The 23,197-nt window shown below is 37.5% G+C and overlaps 1 protein-coding gene across 1 annotated transcript in view; it reads left to right on the forward strand.

The window, feature by feature from the left end:
• PAWR (pro-apoptotic WT1 regulator) overlaps positions 1–23,197 on the forward strand; it is a 66,118-nt gene that overhangs the window by 24,264 nt on the left and 18,657 nt on the right. The window contains exon 2 of the mRNA XM_056482201.1: positions 12,241–12,369. Coding sequence (XP_056338176.1) covers positions 12,241–12,369 — 129 coding nt within the window. The remainder of the gene's footprint in view (positions 1–12,240; positions 12,370–23,197) is intronic.

Below are 23,197 nucleotides of genomic sequence, written 5' to 3' on the forward strand. Positions count from 1 at the left end.
TGACTTCGTGCTGTGTGTGTTGGACAAGGTAGGTTAAGTCCAGCTTGTTCTTGTCTCTTCATTCTGCTCATTTATGTTTGTGTTGCAGTTTTCTCTGAGCTGCAATGGCCCTGCTGCATGTGCAGCCAAGAAGAACATGCGAGATGGAGTATATTAATCCAGTCTTTGACTTTTGATGGGCTATTTACCTAAGGATGTTAACACAGGGCTATGCCATGGTGTGGCATGGTGGTGAAACTTCCAGTGGCTGGATGGGTGAGCTCTAGTCTGTAGTAATTCTCCTTTTTCAACTTAGAGTAATAGCAGCTGTGCAGGTTACAAGGTGAAAGCTGTTCTGTAGAACGTGGAGCCTGCAGATTCAAGAAGTCACCTGGGCCTTGTGCTGGAGCTCTGAAGTCGGAGTCAGTAGTTTGTTTCTCTCTAAAAATAGGTGGAAATAGGTGTTTGTGTTATCAGGGACACTATTTCTATCCCAAAATAGTGTTAAATGTTAGTATGTGCTTTTAGATGAATTTCTGCTGAACCCCTGTTTCTCTGGTTTGAATTGCTGAGGTTTTAATTTTGTGAGACTTTATCCTTTTCCATGTCCAGGCTTCTTTAGATCCTTGCTTTTACCTGACTTCCCTGTGCTGGTCCTGGCACCCATTTGATCCTGTAGTTAGCTAGACCAGAGTGTACAAGATACTGTTCACTTTTTGTAGAGGTACCTTTCTGCTAGGAAATTATCCTGACATGATTTGCCAGTGTCAGTGGAGGGGATGCAGAGGACTGGTAGATGCCCTTGCACAGAAGCAGGAAAGAGGGAGAGTTAGAGTATAGCTAAATGGAGACTTGCTGATTTGAGCTGTTGTGGAGCCTCAGCCCTTGTCCATTATGTTGTTAAATTTCTTAGGAATTTTGGGGGAGGGAGAAGACTTGTTTTCTTGGCTGGAAAAAGCAGTTACAGGGGGACATGAAAATAAAAAATAGGAAGTAAAAATAAAATCAAAGCAATGCAGAGTTATTTCAGGGTTGAAATAAAGTTTGGCTCAACTTTGGGATGAAGGTTCAGTTCTGATTGTATCTATAATTGTTTCTTTTCTTTAGATTGTCTAGCCCCCTCACACAGCTAGTCATAGATATGCAAAGAAAACTTTGTGTTTCCACATTATTTTAATACTGTTTGTGAGACTTTAGGATTCCTTGCTTTTCCAGATCTACAGCCAAGGATCATGTGGCAAGGAAGGGAAAGAGTTTTAAATATTTACTGAACAGAACGCTGTTTATATAAAGCCTTCTGCTAATTTTTGTTTTGTTTAGTGCAGGTGCTAAAAGGTTAATAGCTACCCTATCACATCTATTGTATCAAGAGATTCTTTCCTAACCTAAAGCAATGTTAATTTCCATTTAAGGAAGAATGTCTGCAGGAGCCAGTGGTATTTACTAACTGCGCCTGTAAAAACATTCCTTTTCACCCTCAGATGCTCACTCAGCCTTCTGTTTTCCAAGCAGCATTATTACAGGCTTTAGCTTGTAGTCTGAGAAATTAAAAGCATGTTTTAATAACGTGAACAGCAGAATCCTCATTCCTGACTCCTCCTCAGATACTTCTTTACTTGCTTTCCTCTGGTTTGGGTTGGACTATAAGTGTAGCAGTGGCTGGGGGGGATTTGTTTTGTTGTTTTTGCATGTGAGTATTCTCCTGTTAACAATGTGAAGATCCCTACTGGAGGATCAATTTATATTTGAAAGGGTTTTTATTATTAAGAATCTTTAAAACAGGGGAAAAAATTCTGGTTTTAACTATCATTTGGCTGTGATAGGTAATTATACGAGACAAATTGAATGGAATCCCATTTCCAATGTTGTCAACTCATGTAAATTCCTCTCCTTGTGTTCTCTGGTCAGAGTGACAGGGCTGGACACAGCAATGGCTCAGGGCTGCTCCATGGTAACAGAATGAATGCTTCTACCCTGTGGTACCTACAGGATGCGTGTAATTGTTTACCTTTCTTTCACTGAGGAATGGTAAAGCTTGAATTACCTTGTGTTTACCACAGTTTGGTCTGCAGAAAACAATGTGTGTGAGCAGTTACCATGGCAAACATGATGCATGTTAATTTTGCATCACTCTTAACCTTAACCTCACGCTTTCATTACACAAATAGAAGGGGGGAAGGGCTGTAGCCCTTCTGTTCTGTGCCTCAGCAAGGGAGACTCTTGCCAGTGCCCTGAGTCTGGAGCACAGAGCAAATTCATGTCACTGTGTAGCAGTTTCCCAGTCACCTGTAATGGACAAATTTCTGAGTATTTCAGAAGGGAGGACTTTGCTCAATATTCCTATTTTAAAGTTGAGAAATGCATGTTAAGTTGCTGTTATGAATCAAGATAATAAATACTTTATAAGCTGAAATCTTAATGATTTGCTTGAGCTGTCTGGTGTCAGGCTCTTTGCTTGAGCTGTTGTCTGTGTCTAGATGGAGTGACATACAAATAATTGATTGCTGAAGACCTGGCCAAGGCTTACACTATATTGTATACCAGTAACTCTATAGCTAAAAAACCCCCAAAACTTTCAGTCACTCAACAATTAAAATAGCAATAATGAAAAATAGCCTTTTTTGTACAAATTTTGTGAATATAAGCTTTTATTTATCCAGCGTTTTCTGTGCTTTATTAATTCATGCTTTGTTCTGGTTTGATTTCCTGTAGAAATAGCATTGCTCTCTTATGGAATGAGTTACAGTACTGTAAGGTTCCAGTTAGTGAAGTTGTTTTGAACTGTGTGACGTGACTCATTCCTCCCATTATGATCCTATACAAGGATTTCCTCACGCCTGGATGGATTTGGGTTTGTGTCTATGCATGTTATTCTCTTTTCTGAGGTCGTCATATTCAAAAGATACTTTTGTACTAAGGTACTTGAACTTGTTGATACTGTTTAGCATGCACATGAGATACTCTTTAGTGGCAAAGTCTTGTCTATTTGCATCTTCCCACCCTGAAGTCCTAGTTTTTCTTACCTGTTGCAAGTGGAGTGTGCCCAGCTCTGTCTTAGACCTGATAATCAAAATTTGAAAATTTTTGGATGCATGTTGCAGGCAAAATTAGGCAGCCCTCTCTGACAGTGACAAAGACCATAAAAAATAAGTACCTTGTGTAGTTTTGTTTCTCAGACTGATTGAAACAGATGTGTCCTTTGCTTGCTCGCTTATTTTTGCTGCTGTAATATCTGTTTACTTGAGTAACTCCCTCTCACCAGGCATCAGCTACTTGTTCTTTCTGTGAGCCTTTCCCACAGCTCTTTCTGTCTCCCACGCTTTCTCCTCCTCACTCCCAAGTCAATACCACAGTTCCCTTAGTTCCTCACAGAGCTCTTGAATGGGAAGAGTCAAACACCTGCTGAGCTGGCTCAGGGCTGTGTACAGTGCTGACTGCTTAGGTGGAAGGGTAACTGCCTGTTTTGTCTGGTCCTTGAATTACTGTGGCAACTAATCTGCATATTTCACTTGTAGCAAACTTGAGTTAACCCCCTCACACTTGTGCAACTTTGATGTCCTAAAGGATCTATTACTAAGTATTAATTACTGTCTGGGACACAACACTCACGCACCAGCCAGCACTGGTGACTTCAAAAAGATACGGGTACAAAAGATTTGTGATTTCTGAGTGCAGTTTCCACAAGAAACAAGGATACCAGTAGAGGTAACAGAAGGCTCTTAGGCTGTTAGCATGTGAGATTGCACTATGAGAACCTGGACTGGATTTCCATCAAGATCCTTGGACGTTGATATATTTATAAAAAAACTGCTGGCCGTGCTCCTGAGGAAGAGGTCTTCCCTCCAAATACAGAGCTAAACAGTGATTTTGGAAGTCTAGGTTAGGAAATAGCTTCACAGAACTGTCACTAGGATTAATTTGTAGGTATAAGGTGTTCTCCCAAGAAATAGATAAAATACTGACTTCAGCAACAACTTTAAACTTTTTTGATCTTATCTGCTTATATCTGTCCTAGGGAGACTTCAGTACCACAGACATGCTTTTTCTGTCTGCAGTTTCAATCAGTGCTGTCTATTCCTGACAACGGTGCTGAGTCCATCAAAACTTCTTGTTTATTGCCTTGGAAATCAAATTCAAACTTTTTTTTTTTTTTTAATCCAGATAAGTGCCTATCATATTTGAACTGCTTTTTCAGTACTACTTTTCTGCCCCACGGCTGAATGTAGAGTCCATCTCTCTCTGGTTGGTACATTTACTTGTATTAGGACTCAAAAGAAGTGTGTGGGAGAGCAGAAAATCTGATTGATATTTTTATCAGCTTTTCTGTAGATTGAGAAGATCTCACTCCTAAATGAGAAGTGGAGTACAACTCTTGAAAAAGTATTGTGCCAGGGTTTTCTTTTTCCCTTTGGGATTGGTTCTGAATCTGTTGTCCTGGCTTGCCTGTGCTCAGTTGGTTTTCATCAGCCTTTTTGCCTTTGTTTAGTTTGACCAATCCCACGCCCACTGTATGTAAACATTGAATGAGATTCAGTGAGTAGAATAAGAAAAATGACAACTAGCCCATTAGGCAAGAGAGCAGAATCCTATGAAGGTACTGCATTAAAAAGGAAATTAAATATTGATATTCAGACAGCATAAATGGCTACAAACTTCATGCTTTAGGGGGCACGGTAGTTAGAAATACAGTTCCACTGATTAAACTGTTGGTCTCCTTTAAGAACCTTCTACAAGGACTGATCTCATCTTTATTTCTCTTCAGAAGCACCATAGATGTACAGGGGGAGAGAATATTCTTCTGTGATATATGGATACATTAAAAGGAATAATTCTGTTTTGAAAATAGCATGCTAATCTTCTCCGTGATTTTTTTTTTTTTTCCTCTCCCTGATTCTGTGGCTTTAAAGAAAAGGGTGCTCAATCTGTATGGTCTTTTCTACTTGACAAGAAATCTTTCTCTCATTTGGAGCATTGTTTCTGTTTACTAAACTTTGTCAGAAATACATAGCAGTGAAAGTCAAAGTGATGATGATTACAGAAATTTTTTCTTCATTATCTGTTGTTTGAGTGGCTTTTGTTCAGCTATTGTTTACATGCCCTCTAATACCAACATCTCCTAAAATCTTATCTAATACAAGAGCAAGTCTAATAGAAAAAAAATGCAGGACAGTATCAAGTGTGTAAATGATCACTTGTTTTTGATACATCCAGGAAGAATTCTCTTTTCTGCGCCTGCAGTCTGTGATTGTTGTTTCCTAACACCTGTGGCACAATGCAAACTGATAAATATTTCTTCTGTGAACAGTGCAAGTATTTTTAACAGAACCCTTTTTCCCCTGGCTGAACCAGGCAGATTTGTTTCACAAAATTTATTTTGCTCAACACTGAGTTGCCATCTTTGTTTTGGATAGGATGCAAAACTTCAGAATGTTAATTAGGAGGTTGATGAGACTGGTTTGATTTTTGAGACCATTTCTGTAACTTTTAGATTCATATGTTCAACACTATTAGTGATTTCTGTGTGGATAATATATTTTTTATTAAATCTATACGAGATGTCCACTATCAGCAGAGGAGGAAAAAGATGTTACTATCACAATAGAAGTAAGGAGTGGTGTGCAAAATTTGATTGAGGAGCAGGATGTTTATTTTCACTCTCAGCACACAGAGATGTTCTATGTAAGGACACTAGACTTCTGAAAGTCAGATCATACTAACAGCATAAGGAAGATTTGGCTGCTTTTTTCTTAGACCCCTTACTTGATGTTGTTTTTAATTTTCTTTTTAAGAGAATGGGATTGGGATTTCCTCTGGATGAGTCATAATTTTATTCATATAATAATTTCCCTGTGGAACAGGTGCAAGCAGTTGGATGCATTGCATAAGGATTCTCCTGCTTGATACTTCTGTTCTTAGGTGTTGATCAGTCAGAAGACCTCTGAAATGCTAACCATTAGTTCAGCATTAAATAGTTTGGTGCTTAATTCTGATAGTTTGCTAATCCATAATTTTTATTATGTCTCTCTCTCTTCTAGAAAGATTTTAATAATGCTGGATAACTTATCTTTTGCACGACAAGTTTTCCTGTATCCCTGGAATTTTATTCTGTGACTTTCTTATCATGTACTAAGTAGTTAAATTAAGCATAACCACCAATCATTCTTGACAAGCCTTGTGATAAAGGATTTTTTGGTGATTAGTTTAAGTTAAACATTTGACTTTTGAACTCATTCTTGTGGTATGCTTGAAAACACTGGTGACCAAACAGTGTATTTTGATGAATAACAAACTGCAAACATTGCTGCTTTTTGTTATTATAATGAGGGATAATTGACATTCTGGTGTTGATGCAGTTGATGTTTTACATAAAGCTTTAAAAGAATTCAAAATACTTTGTTATTTTGCTCTTAATACAGACAAATATGCTGGGTTTTTTCCCAAAACATTTCTAAGAGGATTTTGAGACTTTAAATTGTATTTGCTCTGGAATATAATTGAATGTACAAAGTAGGTACTTATAAATTCTTATTATGGGTGAGAAAAGGATAGAGTTAAAAAAAAATGTAAATGTGACTTATAATCAGGAATGCTGTGAATTTTGTAGAGCAAGATGTGCTTTTCACTGATCTCTGTCTTTTAGGATTTTTTTGTTGTCAGCATGGTCAAGGATGAGTGAATCCTGTGGCTGCAGTCAGCTGTGCTCTGGCCCACCTGCTGGGCACTGACCCATTGTTGTCCTAGGGTCTCTTTTGATCTCAGATGCCAAAGATTCCTGCCTTTACTCTTCTTCTATGTTTAAAAATCCATGCTTGTGATTATACTAGTGGTTGATATTGGACTGCTCCAGTTAGAGCTGTAGGCTTTTAGAAGTGCATAAAAATCATGTGGATAAGGTGTTGGAGTTCAGTATCTTTTTCTGGACTCTCTTAATGTGAGAATTGAAGTCTTAAAAAATAAAATCTTTAGCTGGGTGATTGATAAAACTCTTTGTAGGTTTTAGACAGTTCCTAGGAATAATATCTGTTTTCACCTCTACAGGAATGGTTTTCAGCTTATAAAGAAAAGCACTTCAGCAAGTGAAATGTGATGAAAGGTTTGCAGAGTGAAAAAGATGCAATTTTTCCCATTATACTGTCATTCCAATAAAAAGATTTTATTTCTCTAAACCTTTTTTACTTAAATATTTTGTGTACTGTCTGGACAGTGCAATAGAGATGTGTTACAAATATGATTAAAATTAGTGTTTTGGAGGGGAGAAGTTATGTAATCCTAAATCATTGAGGTTTGGATTTTTGCTTGGTTTTGATGGGAGGCACTGACAGAAGGATTTGATACTATGCAAAGTAGTAAGATGGTATTTAGCTGATAGCAAAGGTATTAAAGATATTAATAGCAAAGATATTAACTGATATAAAAGTTGTGCATGTAAAGCAAGGAAGCATTTGGTTCTCAGTGTTGCAGTAAGAGGAGTGACTATAGAGAAATCATGTGTAAAATACTTGTCTTTTATTTGTAGTTTTAATTTTCCAGGCTTTTCTGAATGGTCAGCCAAGAGAAGGATAACGTTGAATTCCAGAATGTATGTTGTAGTAGTTAATTGCCTGGATAAGTTTTTTTCAGAGTTAGAAGCAATTCTTAAATCTGTCTTGTATTTCTACTGTGGAAGGTTTTAGAATATATTTACATATAATAGAAGCCTTTTCATTTTACAATGTATTGAGATGAAGTTGTGATAGTGCACTTCAAACTTTTTGTCAGCATGAGGAGTATCCTTATGGTAAAACAGATTTTTTACAATTGTGTTTTTAAATTGTTTGTAGTTGTATAGGGAAATGGGAAGATGTCTCTATTTGTTGCTTCTGCTGCATTACTACCATGGTTAAGCTAGGAAAGCCCATCAAGAAAAATGATGATGCTTGTGATGTAGAGCTTCTGTTTATTGCCCAATATGAAGCTGAACATGGGGTTTTATTGAGAGTACATGTCTGCTTGCACATCTTGTTATACTGGTTAAATATGGTATTATCTTAAATGTTCATTATTTTCAAAAAGCTGATGTAGCACAACCATTCCTGGAGTTCTGCAAAATAAATAGTTTGAATGGGCTTGTATCTGGTTCAGGCAAAATCAATTGAGCTAATTAAAACTGCTGAAACTAACCTGACTGACCTTTGATGAAAGGAACTGGGAAGCCCTCAGTTATGTGCTCTGCCAGCAGAACCCCAAGGCAGAAGCAGGTTGGTGCAGGAAGGGGGAAGGGAACGAGGACATTCTGACTTAGCATGATTTCTTGTGGGGAGAGCAGCTTGTGCATACTCATGGCACAGCATAGGGGTATTGCTTCTTTCCAGGGAAAAGACAGCCCTTCCCCAACTTTTTCTTGTTCTTAGCAATGTTCTTAGCAAAAACAAGTATTTATAGGAAGCAAAGCAGTGAATCATTAGAAGTGTTATTTTTGCAATATCTCCTTAAACTGGAGGTGGTGGTGTGCTGGAGTGTGGCACTCCAATCTTTGTGGCAGTTTCTTTCCTCAGTCTGATTCTTTTGAAAGCATCTTATTCTGCTTGTATTTATTATACTGGAGGTTATAGAAAAATGTTTATACTACAGCTTCAAACATTTACTGAAATCCTAGAAAACCTAAAAAATTTCTGTGGATTCCTTATATTAAGATCAGATGTGGGAATGTCACATTGAATATGTGCAATACAAAACTCAGATGATTTTAATGGGAAATAAGAATCTGAAATGGTATGTGCCTAGTGGCAAAATAAAAAAAGCAGAGGAAAGGGAATGGACAGAGAGAATTATATAATAGAATTACACCTCGGTGGTTACAAGTCCATTTCTCTGCTGTGCTGACAAATAAAGTAATTGCTGTGCTTATGTCTTTTTCAATGATGGGAAACTATTTTTTGCAGCAAAGTGCAGTATTTGAGAGAGCCTGCAATGTGAGCAACACAGCAATCCAGTTGACTGAAATGTCTTGTGGGCTGAGGCAGTTTCAGCTGCAGGGCAGTTTGAAAAAAACCTAGTTTTTAATGTGTTTAACAACACTTTAAACATTTTAGTTTTTTCAATAATAATGTATTAACCCTCACCCACAAACCAAAATGTGGTTTTATTGATATTTATTATTCAAAAAGTTAGCTAGGAACATAAATGCTAATGATGCTAGCAATCAATAACTGAAAATGAAGTGCATAAGCAGGATATTTTCAATAAGAAAACTTATTTCATCATGAGTCAAAACAAGTGGATTTCGTTTTTAAGGCTAATGGTTATTGAAGCAAACTTAATAGCTTACTAAAAGGCAGTAAAAGGTTTAAATTATGTAGCTGTTACCGTGTTGGTTTGTGCTCAGCCTTCATTTTGTAAACATTGTGTGAGTTGATGTGTCTGCATGTTTGGGAGAGGAACATAACCTTTGTGTTAGGGAAACCACAGCCTCTGGCAGTGACTACAGATCTGCTTTAGGGCAGGAAGGCATTGGCAGCCCTGGCCAAATGTGCCATGTCAGCCCTGGGTGGTGGCTGCCAACCTGTGCTCATGACTCTTCCACCGCTTCTCTTACATGTAATAAAAACCTGGTGCTTCTGTGGTTCTGACCACTCAAACTTGTGCTGGCCTCAGCTGACATGACTCCTGCTGCAGGGAAGGGAACTGGAGTGGGGAGCAAGCCCCCAGAGCCTTTAAAACAGAGGTTCTGTGCTCTGAGTTAGACTGATATAAGCTGTTTTACCAGCTGTTCCATGCTTGGGAAGAAGGCCTTTAACCTTGGAAGTATGGATTTTTTTGGGGTGCTTGAATACCTTCCAATGGTACTGATTTGCAGACTTTGGTGATCTTGAGCCTTCCTGAGAAGAAAAGAAAGGGTGGGAATGGACATTGCTGACAAATCCTAACTGAAAATGTTTAAATTAAAATTATGTGGCTAGAACTTTCATACCAGATTTTGTTTCTGTTCAAAATTGCTAAAAGAATAGTTAGTAGGAGGTGATCTTATATTAAAAGAGAGAACATCATTCTTCATTGCAGATGTAATTGAATTCAGAGAAAAATATTTGTATGGAATGCTCATTGTCTTTGGAAAGCTTATGAGAAGTATTATCTGAGGCAGAGAATTGGTGGAGAAAGGTACACTTATCTTCTTAGTCACTACTAAGACTTTTTCTACAATGTTGATATTTGAGCTTATTTTTTCTCCTTAACAAATGTTTTTCCTTGAAAATGCAAAGTTGTTTCCATTCTCTGTCACAACTTGGAGACCTGAAGACCAATCTGAAAATGTTTGTTTTTCTAATAGTTTCATTCTTCATTTGCATGACACTGGTTAAAATTTATACAATATCTTCTGCCTTGTAGCTCTTTCTGAACAAGGCTGGCTTTGTAAGAGGTGAAGATCACTCCATTTCTTCTTGCAGTAGGGCCTTATTTTTTCTTATTGTGTCACTTCATAATGGATTAATATGATAATGGGATAAATTAGGACCTAAGTTTGTTATCGAAATTTTTAAGTTTTGCAGTTTATAAAAGGTAGAGGATGTTGATTTAAAGATCTTTTCCCAGAATGTGCCATAACAGTGCTTTTAAAATACCTTGTTATAAATAGACCCAAAAGAATTACATTAAATATTAGCAATTATTTTATTAGAAAAGAGTCATTGAAAGTGTTTTTGAATTGGGTAATGATTTAGCCAAAGTAACATTCTAAGCATTCCTTTCTTGGTGACAGGAGCAGATCTGCATCAGTTGCATTTGAAAGGTTGGTTAGAAGTAGACCAGTGAAATTGCATTAGTGTTGCTGTCATGAGCGCTGCTGTGGAGAGTTTAAATGGCTTTTATTCAGGTTCACTTGTGGAAACACATCCCTTTCTGGTGTGCCAGGTCTCCAGCACTTGTATCACCATGGCGTTTGCTTTGGAGGAGCTGGAGTTAGTTTTTGATATACTAGTGCTATTTTCAGCTAGCAAATAACATTGGTTTCATTTTTAAAGATATTGTATTCCAGCATTCTCATGATATGCTTTTGGCTAGTTTTGTGTGCTTTGTGTAAGATAATAGCAGAGATTGTCTGTTTCTGAGCCTCAGAACACTGACTTTGTTTTTTCTGCATTAGAAATTTCAACTGAAATAATTTGACATGCATCTTTGTTCTCTGTTAGTCCTGTTCTGTGTTTTTGAAGGTACTGTACATGCATCTAGAAGCTTTTTCTGATGTCTTAAACTGATTATTTCCCTGTACTTCTGTAACAATGTTTCACACACCTCTTGTTGTAATGTAGAATGCTGGCAAACAGCTTGTGATGTCATGGTCAGATTGTTTTTTTTTTAAATTTATTTTAAGCTTTGTCAATCTTCTAACTGCAAGATTGTGGTTTTTTTTTTTTTTCTTTCCATAAATATATGTACATTAAATGAATAGACTGATCTAGACATAGCTGACTTAGCCCAAAGCTGGCTGAGTCCTCGCATTTCTACCCTGGCCTTAAGATGGCTTTGAGCTAGAACAGAGGCAGTAATACTGATTATTTTATTATTTACTTGCCTACTTACTTTTTCTGTCTCTGGCCTGACAGCAGTCAGTGCTTTAGAAACTTAATCCTCTCAAAGCAAGTATTTCAGCAAATCTAGTGTGAAAAGTTTATATTGAAGAGTCACAACATAATGTGTAAGTGTGAACTGTGAGTAATTAATGACTGTCCAAGTAATTTAAAAATTACTGATTTGCAATGGTAAATTTTCAAAGGAAAAATTAAAACCAAGGGGACCAAAATTAAAATGGATGATTGAGACTGACACTTCAACCTCAGCAGGGTGCCACTATGTCAAAAAAGATCAGCAGTTCAGTGAAGAGTGCAATTAACTTTTTTTCTTTTTCCTTTTCTGGATTTCTGAAAATCTCTTATGTATAAAGGTTTGCATGTGGCAATTGCATATGGCAAACAGGTTTGTAGAATCATTCCAGTGAAAGAAACTTCAGGTATTCCAAACTTCTGCTCACAGCAGGATTAGTACTGAACTCACACAGTGTTGTCTAAATGTTTGTTAAATTGGATCTTGTTTTGACTATTTCTTACTGATATGATGAAGAAAAACTGTTAATTGGAAGAAAAGCATTTAAATATGTAATTAAACTTTTCTGAAATACAAAATTAATATTTGAAGATATTCACTGATGCATGAATTTTTTGAAATATGAGAAGCATGTGAAGCAGCGTACAAAGACTCCAACTGATAACTAAATATTTTTCATTTTAGAGCCTTGATGAGTATGAAGATGATGAAGCAGGGCAGAAGGAACGAAAGAAAGAGGATGCTATTACTCAACAGAATACGATACAAAATGAGAATTCCAGTGCAGATACCTCTTGCTCATACTTACTCCAGGTGAGATCTTAACATTGTTCATTTTGGCATTTTACTCAGATTTAAAACTCCTTTCTTCTTTGTATTTCTTAACAGTAGATTACAGCCTATGTAAAAAAACCTCTAAAGTTCAGAAGCTGACACATTGCTGAAAACAGAGTATGAGGTTCCATTCCTCAAACTTCACACTACTGAGATGAAGGTTCTGACAACAGAATTCTGTTTCTGTAGAGGTCTGAATGTAATAGTTTTGATGATCATCATAGAACTTTATCGAGGGGAAGATAAACTGGGAGATTCAAGTGAAAAATACTGTCAGGTTTAGAATATTCAAATAATTGCAGGTAGAATTTTTCCCAATTTATTTTGTCAATTGACAAAATTTCCCCAGTCTTTTGTATGCTTCTGGATGCCTTTAATGTTGATAAAAGCCTGGAGCAGAGAAATCTACAGCTTAATTACCTGGAATGTCAAGATCTGTCTCATTTTGTTAAAGTTGGATCTGTCATTTTCCATGCTTCCTTGTGATTTCATCGAGGTGTCCCAATGGAAGACGTGGGGAGTTTGGAAGACATTCCTCTTTGTGACTGAGTGCTGCAGAGAGAGGCTCCATTCAGCTGCCTGTTCCCTAGGCTGAAGAATTCTATTTTACTTGGTTGTTCCTCATACAGGAGTTACTCAGTAACATTCTGTACTTTCTAGTTTGACTCTGTTTTGTTTGGTACCCAAAAACAGAACCAATGAAACATTCAGTACAACATGCAGTCATAGAGTGGTTTAGTGGTGGGGTTTGTTTTGTTCTTTGTTTCTTTTCTAATAATTCCTGATACCTATTTGTTTCCTGAGCACTGAATTTACTGTTTATGTTGTGTATGCCTAATCTAACTTAACATTTTGGAGTTATCTGTGCATGAGAATAGCAAGCTCAGAGGTCAATGCTTGTGTAAATTTAGAGACATGTTCACCTTTTGTTTCACTTATGTACACTATACTTACGTACATTAAATTTAATCTCTTGTTCCACCTCCCAGTCACTCCCAATAAAGGAGTCCTGCATGTTTTTACAGTTGATCTGTATCTTTTCTGTTCTGAATAGCATCTGTGGACATCTCCTCCCCAAATACATTGAAAAGCACAGGTTCCTGTGGCACTATTCTGGTTGTTCTGTCCACTCTGAAAGCTGACCAGTGAGGTCCACCTTTATTTCCTGCCTTTTCACCAGTGATTTATTCACTGGACATTCTCTTTTATATTCTAAGAGATTACTTTCTTTAGGAGGCTTTGGGGGGATGCCTTTGAAATGCACTATGCTGTCAATCAAATTTCTGTCCTGGACATGTTTTTAATAACTTAAAAAAGTTGTATTAGATTTGTGAAGTGCAACTATTCTACAAATGCCCTGGTGACCCTTCCACATGGTATCATATTTACTTACTCATTCCTTAATTGTTCTAGACTTACTAGCAACACTGTCCAGTATAAATAGCAAGTTTACTCCTCTATAGTTCTGTTTGTTTTAGAATCTTCTTGAGGATGACATTTGTTACCCTGTGGTACTAGGACAGTTTTAAATGAGAAGTTCCATTTGATCTAGAGTAGTTCAGTTATTGCATTTTTCAGTAGCATTAATAGTTTCTTCAAAGCTCAAGGAGTAAATAGCTGCCTCATTCTAGCAGGTAACATTTAAAAATTTTTTATTAATTTTCACGTTCTACTAGTGCTTCTGCTGTAAATAGACCATTCTCCAGAGGGAGTGCTCTGATATGACACTCTTACCATTCTTTTCTGTGCTGAACATCAACAAAAATATTTCTGTAAAGCTGCTGTCTCCTCTGAGTATAGCTCATATAACTGGATCTGTTATTTTTGCAGATTCATCAGGAGCCATCATGCTGAAATGTTTTTATGTTTTTCTTCAAGTTGTTTGTAAGACTGTTTCTTACAGTGTTCACTCTGTTTTCACTTCTTCAGCAGATATTCCAAAAATTATAATTTTTAGTTTCCCTTAGTGGTGTTATATAATGATTTGGCTGTTTCCATGCCCTTCTTTTTTTTCATCCATATTTTCTATTCTTCTTGACCAGCAATCTCAGTTTTTATTTACCAAACTGTCTTTATTAATTGTCTCCTACATTTCCAAGTCTGTCACCTCTGTATTCCAGCAGGCACTGCCTCTTTGTTGACAGAGCACAGCAGGAGTGTCGTGTTACGACAATACAGAAGAGAGTCCCAGGTCTCAGATCTGGCAAAGGCCCAGGGCAGCACATGTACAGAGCAGATGGAACCTTAGAAAGTTGTAGCTACTAAGACTTAATCAGTTTATTACTGGCTCTGCCAATTCACTTTCTATTAGAAGACTTAGAACTTGCCCGTGTTGAACAGAATTTGACAGCAGTGTTATTTCAACTTTGATGACTTTATTTCCTTTTGATTCTTCTCTGTGCAAGACTAATACTCTTTTTGAAAGTAGAGCTTATGTTCTAGATGTAAGAACTCATTTCAAGTTGCCATTGACCAATATATATTTTACTTGCACACACTAAGCAGAATAAATACTTTTCTGTAGTTACAGCTATTTCCCCCCATTTGTCCATTCTTCTTATCAGTTAATGACATTTGTAAGTACATAATTATTGTGAATATGGTAAATAAGATGGTATTGATTTCATGTTTGATGAGGAAATATGTTGCTGAATAAGATTTTCTTTCCAGTCCTTAATCTGATTTTTCAGTTCTGTTTTAATATAGTCAGAGGTTGCAGTTCTCATTTTCTTAGGCAATATGTACATTTTTTGAAAACTCTGTTTGAATTTAAAGTTCTTGATCCAAAGCACAGACATATCAAGTGTTTAGGAATTGATCTAAAAATACAGCAGACTTGAGTATTTTCCCTGAAGCAGAACTATTTGACTGAAATCATCTTTCTGAATTACTTTATATTGGCAACGTAGAAGATGGTAAGTCTGGCAATGTTACAAGTACTGAAGAACTATTACAATCAAAGAATTTGTTAAACTTTAGTGAAAGATAGTGTGGAAAGTCATACCTCACCAGGTGAATCAGCATTAAATCTGCTCCCAGACACAAGTATTATATCTGTCTCTGACTTTCTTGCATGATTCTTACTTCCTGTTCTTACTAGGAATGAAATCCTGTTCTTCAGTTGTTCTGATCTCTGCAATCCTCTACTAGAAACCTGCCTTGGTATTTGTAGTGCCAGTATGAAACTGGAATTTTACCTTTCAAGCATTATGAAGCCTGGGACCCCAGTATGAGTTGACTCACACTTTTTTTTTTAAAGCCTTGACAGCTGTTTTACTGTACCTAATTGCATATTCTGTATTGCTGCAAAGCCCAGGGCCTCATTCAAGACCCTTGCACTTCATTTGGAAATAACAGTCATTTTGTTCCAGCCATTAATTTGCTTTGAGTATGCAATTGTAATGCACATTTCCTGCTCTCCCTGTATTGGTCTTGTACATGAGCAAGAAATTAAGATCTTGAATCTTGCAAAATTATTTTATACAAGATACAGCTTTGTGAGATACATTTTAGACAGTTAAACATCCACACTGAATTGCAGTCACATAGAATGGATTTGCTAGACAAAAAAATGTCACTTCATTTGTAGCACTTAACCTTGTTAGGCTGTAAGTTGTATTATATTCTTGCAGTAAGTCCAAATTATGTGCATTAGCAGACAGACTAAAGGCTGATCCTAGTACTGAATTCCTGTGGAGCTGTTAATCCAAGACAACGGAAGGCAAAGCTGCCCTAGTTCAGCTCCGAGCACTGCCTTACATACACAATAGTATTGCCAGGTCTTGAATTGCTCTCACTCCTCTCTGTAGCAGCAATGCAGTTTTTTGTTCTCTGAATGAGATTAGCTTAGTGGTAGATGCTTGGATAATCATTCAATTTAGTGTAGAAATTACCCAGTACCTTTGAAAGAATCGTTGTTGATTGCAGGTGAGGATAGAATGAAATGTCTATGTAATTAGCATTAATGGTACAATTATGAAATTGTGTCACAGTAGGTTGGGTTCATTGTAGTAACTTCAGTATGAATAGATTAGGTGATGAATGAATCTAAACTTGATTTATTAACATGACCCTTTAGTTATGCCTTATGCATTTAAATGTAAGTCATTCAAAAGCCTTTGAAAATTGAGGGAAAACAACATCTGATCTTTTTTTAACCTTATGTTCTAAAAAAGTTTAACATCTCACCAAAACCTTGCAGGCACTTTCTAAAAGGAATGTGGTACAAAGATATTTCTAGAGAAATGTAGTTCTGTTTGCTTAAATACCATTCTTTTCTTTAAATGTGACCTAACACATTGAAATTTTTGGAAGCAAGTATGTATATCAGTGTTACAAAATTAAAAATATTTAATAGAAGCACCTTTTAAGCTTTACTGAAAGCAATAAATAAAGGTAAGGAATAAAATTCCTTCTTAGCTTTATGGCAAACTGTGAGAAATCAGAGGGATCTGAATTTATTATATGCATCTCCTTTCATAATGACAGCTGAAAGTCTGCTTGACACAAGCTTCCCCAGAGTTTTGTACTTGAATCTGTTGAGTTTGTTCTGAGAATATACTGCCAAATAAGCAACTCAAGTTATACTTTTTACCTATTTTGCCTTTTCTGGCTTTTCATTTTGAAGTGTAATGTCATACAACATCATTTTACAATTACTCTCATTATCCAAAGTATATGGTAATAATTTTCATGCCTATTCATACATGACCATGGCTTTTCAAAGGTGTCTGCTGTCTAGGTTTCATGTTCTTCTTGCAAAGAAGAACTGTGTACATGCATTCAAGAGTAGTATTTCATCTTTTGTAAATATTTCACCTTGATGTTGCTTGATGTTAATTTCCATCCATAGAGAAAATGTGGTTGTGCTACACTAGTCATGCCTAAATGTATTGAACATGTTTTCTTTAAAGCACTACATTTTTTAGGTGTTAGGCCAGGAATTATTTTGTATAATAACATGATTATAATATTGGTATTGTTTTTAAAAGTAAGGAAGTAAATATGATTAAAGTACAGAAAAACATTAATTATGGTGACGTATTTTTGAGTTTGGAAGTCAGAAGTAATTCTGCCAAATTATATGACTATAATATTTGAGAGTGAACTACCAGATAATATTCATCTTGGGTTTTCTGTTTGCAGGTGGGGTGTGATGCACTCTGCAGAGATGATATGAAAGCAGTCATTTGTATCCACAAAGCACTTAATAATGACTGCAGTAGAAAACTCATGAGGAAATATGTCTAAAAGTGTTTGCATAAAAGTTAGTTTAAAAGAAGTCAAATTCAGTGTTAAGTATTAAAAGATCAGTAATTTTTAAAATGCATTTTCACCCTAAGTCAGTTTTGTGTGTGTGCAGTGTTTTTAAAGTGGCAAGTTGGAGGGAATTTGCTGCCCTGTGGAGGTCATGACATGAAACAGGTACTTCAGTTACCATCTGCCATGGTTCCCATGGCTTGAGAGACCCAGATGATTTCTGTGACCTGTGTAAGGAGAACAGAAACACAGGGATTTCATGTTTTCATGGTCACACATGACCAGGCAATCACTCAGGTAATTTCTAGCAATATGGGCCTATATTCAGAACAGTTGGAGTATGTTAATAACTAAGCAATTAAGGCACGTGCCCACTTCAGGAAGAGCTAGCAAATGCAAAGTATTGAACATTACTCACCATGTACTGTTCTTTGTGTTCCACTTAAGAGATGTGGAAAAATACATAATGATGTCAGGAAGGGCAGTATCATGAGTTTGAAGGAAAGTTGTAAAAGTCTAGGACGTTCTGACCTGTTCTGAGTTGGTTGACTTTGCAGTCTTGATTTGCTTTAATTGCTTTTTTCTGTATGTATTGTTGCAGGATGGAAAACCCCCCACTCTATACAGTAATTTTAAAAATTAATCTTCAAGGTAACTTCTGAATTTAAGAGTAATAATGTTGCATGGTGTTCTTGTTTGGTATAACTGGAGGCTTTCATTACCCTCCAGGATTTGTTTTGATAAGAATGAGATGGCAAGTTTTTAGTTACATTGTATGGATTTGTGGTTTTAGTAGAACAGCAGTTTTAAAACAGTGGAATCAGAATTTTTCATAGGAATGAGCTGTCATAAGATGTTGTAGTACCATAAGTTTCTCTGCCAAAATCTTCCTCCTGTCCTGCCATGTGTGCAAATTTAGTATATGTGTGTCTGTTGGTATAGTGCTGCTGATCCATGTATGTTCAGTGGGTTTTACTGTGCCAAAGGTTCTGCACATTAAAGTCTGGTTCAGCTGTACTGCATGTGCACTATCCAATACTGCTGCTTTTGGAAAGTGCTTTTGAGTGAAATCATGGTCCTTTTTGCCCCTAAGAAATCAGGAAGCTGGGAGCTAGCAGTCAGTGATGTGAGACCAAAGGGAAAAAGGGTGGCTGTAAATTGCCTATGAGCCAAAGTTGCCTGTAGCCTTGAGGATGCAGCTGGGGCATCCCTACTTTGAGTTGCCTGACCACTTCTCTTGGAGGGAAATACTGACCACCAAGATTTATCTACCTGACAACTGGCCAAGTTGTCAATTTTTTCAATTTTTTGTGGAAGGCATTGTTTGTGTTCAGTGCTTGATCACTGTCAGCATAAATTTGATTACCTTTGATGGCAAACTTCGTTTTCCTTAGAAAGAAATACAGAACTATTAACACTTTTGACATCTGTGCTTACTGAAGTTTAATTTAGTGGATAAGTGATTTAAGCTTAAAGTTGTTTGATGAATGCATTTCACTCCCAGAAAACAGAATTAAATATACCCATGAAGTCTCTTAAAATTGAACTTTGATTTTGTGTGCCTGTGTATATGTGCACAACTGTTTGTCACAGGACCTGCATAAAAACTAAAGCTGAATCATGCCTGTACCTGTGAAGGCTTCCTTCTTACTTTAAATTCACATTGTGCCTAGGAACCTACAGGGTTTTCAGCACAGCCTACTCTTCAGGTACTTTCTTGATCCTTATGCACAGCAAGTGTGAAGCAAAGGGTGTAAGTTATAATTTCTTCCTTGTAGTTTTGCTGAAATTTTTGTTCCTTTCACTAAGATTTCTTTTTCTGGGGCCTTTGTTTACTTTTATTCTATTTTTTTTTTTTTGTCTTCAGATGTTGCTGCTATGTACTCAGCCTGCATGAACAGATATTTGGTTTGTTGCTACCTGTTTGTTTCTTTCACTATGGAGTTAATGTAGCTGCACTAGCTACACTGGTCTGGAGCCTTTTTTGGAACCTGTATACAGATGTAAGGAATAGGAAGCAGTTTCTCAAATTCCCAAATAATGTTTTGAGTAGCCTAAAGGGGCCTCATGTAAAGGAATTTGGTTTTTCTCCACGTGTTTTCTGTTTTGGACTGACTTTTAAAGTCAGTTGGGTTACAGTGGGTATCTCCTCCCAGTCAGTCTCTCTCTCTCTCTCTCTCTCTCTCTCTCTCTCTCTCTCTCTCTCTCTATTTTTTTTTTTTTTAAACAAGAAAAGTGGTCCTGAAAGTATAATGATAAAACTGTAGCTGAGGTTTCTTTGGCAAGATGAGTCTTTGAGCACATACAGATTTATTGAAAAAGTGGGTCTTCTCAACATATCTACTTGTACAAATAGATTACATGGCCTGATATCAAAAGCTTTTGTAAGGTATAGTAATATTCCTGATTTTTGCACTTTTCTGTGCTTTTACTCTAGAGGGAGAATTTTAATTTATACTGCTTTCATACCAGGAACAAGTCTGAAGCCTAAGTAGCAGTTGTGAGTACCTGCTGAGTGTGTACAGAGAGGGAGGAGATTCTTTTCAGAGAGAACCAACATGGACCGTGGGACAAGAGGATCCCTGCTGCAAGGTGGAGAGAGGAGACAACTTGCTCAATATTGCTGAAAAATGAGCAGAAATGTATACTCTGCACAAATACACAAAGCAATAGTTGTCAGACATTTTATAACATGTATCATACATTCATGTTATTAATACCAAGTCAGAGAATATCATAGCAGTAGTTACTCAGATGTGCTGGTGCATTTGGAAGCTGCATATTTCTGTTCCATGGTGGTGGGAGGATGGCTGGGACAGGATAGCCTGCTTCTCTGTCTCTGCATCCTTGCAGTCCTAGTGTAATTAATGTGATGGCTCTGAAGGGAGGAGGAATCTGTAATTCATAGTTGTTTGGTGGAGACAGTCTGACTATGTTTATACTGTTAAAGTGCAAGACCTGGGTGTGAGCTCAACTGCTGCACTGCTGATAAAACCTGTGGCTTAATTATTAGCAACATTTTCTGGCATGGTTTTGGTTCATGCTACCTAATGCTCTCTCTCTTATGTCATACCTGAGGACTGTTTGAGGAATTATGTACCAGGAGCCAGTCCTCTTATACAGTGTGGACATCACAGCACCAGCTGTGGCTGCCTGTGTAGTGCTACAAGGACATTACTTGCCTTTGCTAGCTCAGAAAGAAACACCTTTAATCAACACACTGGGGTATGCAACACAGCTTAGGTTTCCTGCTCTAAAAACACTGCTTTGAGTTGTAGTTCATATCTTGTGTGATTTCAAATACTTCTGTCTGAGGAGAGACTACAGATTCTTATTTCTTAGGGATACTATATGATCTTTCTGGTCACTTTTCTTACTCTGCTTTTTCTTTTGAGTCACCTGAGATCTAGTCAGGTTTTTTCAGCCTGCTGTAATCAGCTCCTTCACAGCTTTTGTTCTGCTTGTCCTGATCTCTTTCTGGCTCTTCAGTGGTGAATATTGCTTGAATATAGAAACAGAGAATAACAAATAAAAGAAAAGCTCTGTTAATTTGTTTAAATGTGTGTTTCTGCTTTCCTCATTTCTGGGAGCTGTTTTCTTCTGGGAGATGCTTGACTTACCTGGGAGTTACTTGTATCACCTGCATGTATTTCTTTAATTATTTTCTGTTATCTCATCTTCATAGGTAGAAATTGAGGATACTTACCTTTCTGTTAGAACTCTGATTCCCTAGGTGTTCTTGCAGTGTTTTTCCATGGCCCCCTGGCTCTGTGTAGGTAGATACCATAGGTAGATAAGTCATATTCCTTTGGCTTTGCAGGAGTAATATCTATTGCTTGAACCCAGGCATTTTAGCACATCTATTAGTTCTTCTTTGAAGTCCTACTAATTTCATGATGATTAAAGATAGTACATGAGGCTACAAAAAATAAAGTTCAGGTTCATAAAGTTCTGTTGCATTTCCATGAAAAACATCTCCAGGTGTTTTCTAAGGGGTGACACAATTGAGAGGAGCTGTCAACTCCCTCTTGGGCAGAGAGGCCCTGTAGATAGACCATGACAAATTAGAGAATTGGGCAATCACCAACTGTATGGAATTTAGCAAGGGCAGGTGCCAAATCCTGCTCCTGGAATGGGGAAGTCCTGGTTGTGTGCATAGACTGGGGAGCAGGAAAGAGACCTGGGGATCCTGCTGGATGGTGAATTGAACAGAGCCAGCAGTGCCCTGGCAGCCAGGGTCCAGCCCTGTCCTGGGGGGCATCAGGCACAGCATCACAGCCAGGCAAGGCAGGGGATTGTCCCCTCTGCTCTGAGCTGGGGCAGCCTCACCTTGAGTGCTGGGTGCAGTTTTGGGTACCACAATATGTAAAAGATATTTTGAAAAAAGCTATTAGAGAGCATTGAGAAAAGGGCCACAGGGAATGGACTGGGAGCCATACAAGGAGGAGCTGAGGTCATTTGGTCTGTTCAGCCTGGAGTAGAGGAGGAGAGAAGGGAGACCTCATTGTGGCCTTCATCCTCTACAGGGGAGGAGGAGGGGATCTTCACTCTTGTGACCAGTGACAGGGCCCGAGGGAATGTCATAAAGCTGAGTCAGGAGAGGTTTAAGTTGGATAGCAGAAAAAAACTCTTCACCTAGAGGGTGGGTGGGCATTGGAACAGGGTCCCCAGGGCAGTGATCACAGCACCAAGCCTAACAGAGTTCAAGAAGTGTTTGGACAACACTCTTAGTCACATGGTATGTTCCTTGGGGTATCCTGTTTAGGACCAGGAATTGGACTTGATCCTGATGGTCCTTTCCAACTCAGCATATTCTTTGATTCTGTGATTCAGGATTGGAAAGTAAATGGTATCTCTTGACTGCTGAGGGAAAATTGCTTTTGGGAAAATTTAGTGGGAGGAGAAGAAAGGTATTTCATCTTTTTGCTGTTTTTCACATCTGCAGTCATTCCTGGTTTGTATTAGGGTCAGATTGCCTTTCAGTTGTTGAGCATTTAGATGTTATCCCACTTTAAGAGCTGAATGAAACCTTGTCTGTGTTGCAGAATATATGTAACTGCCATTTCCAAAGAAATCTCAGTGCAGAGTTATACTGAATGTGAGAAGTGGCTGTTGTTAATCAAGATGTGATTTATGTATGAGAGTTAGCTCAATTTGCTGGAGGGAGATAGAATGTACCTTGGTATGTAAAAAGGCAAGAAAACCCAGCAGTAGACCTCCTTCTTCCATGTAGTGAAGTTGTATTTGCTCACATCTTGACTATTGTACACGAAACTTTTTAGGAAGCCCATATTTGAATTACAAATAAAAAAAATTGTTTTGATGGCCTAATTTCAGTCAAAATTCCATCCTGCATGTTGCAGGAATATCATTATGTAGTAATAATTTCCACTAGTGTATAGTTATATTTCAAAACAGTGTTCATATTCTTCATGTCAGTATATATACCAGTGAGCCCCAACAGCCTGATTTGATCCAGGGGATTTGCTTTAATTGTTTGCAAAACTTTTAAGTAGTGTGTCAGGGGATTCCAGTGAACCTTTTACAC

Source organism: Oenanthe melanoleuca, chromosome 1A, assembly GCF_029582105.1.
Source record: "Oenanthe melanoleuca isolate GR-GAL-2019-014 chromosome 1A, OMel1.0, whole genome shotgun sequence".
Lineage (NCBI taxonomy): Eukaryota > Metazoa > Chordata > Aves > Passeriformes > Muscicapidae > Oenanthe > Oenanthe melanoleuca.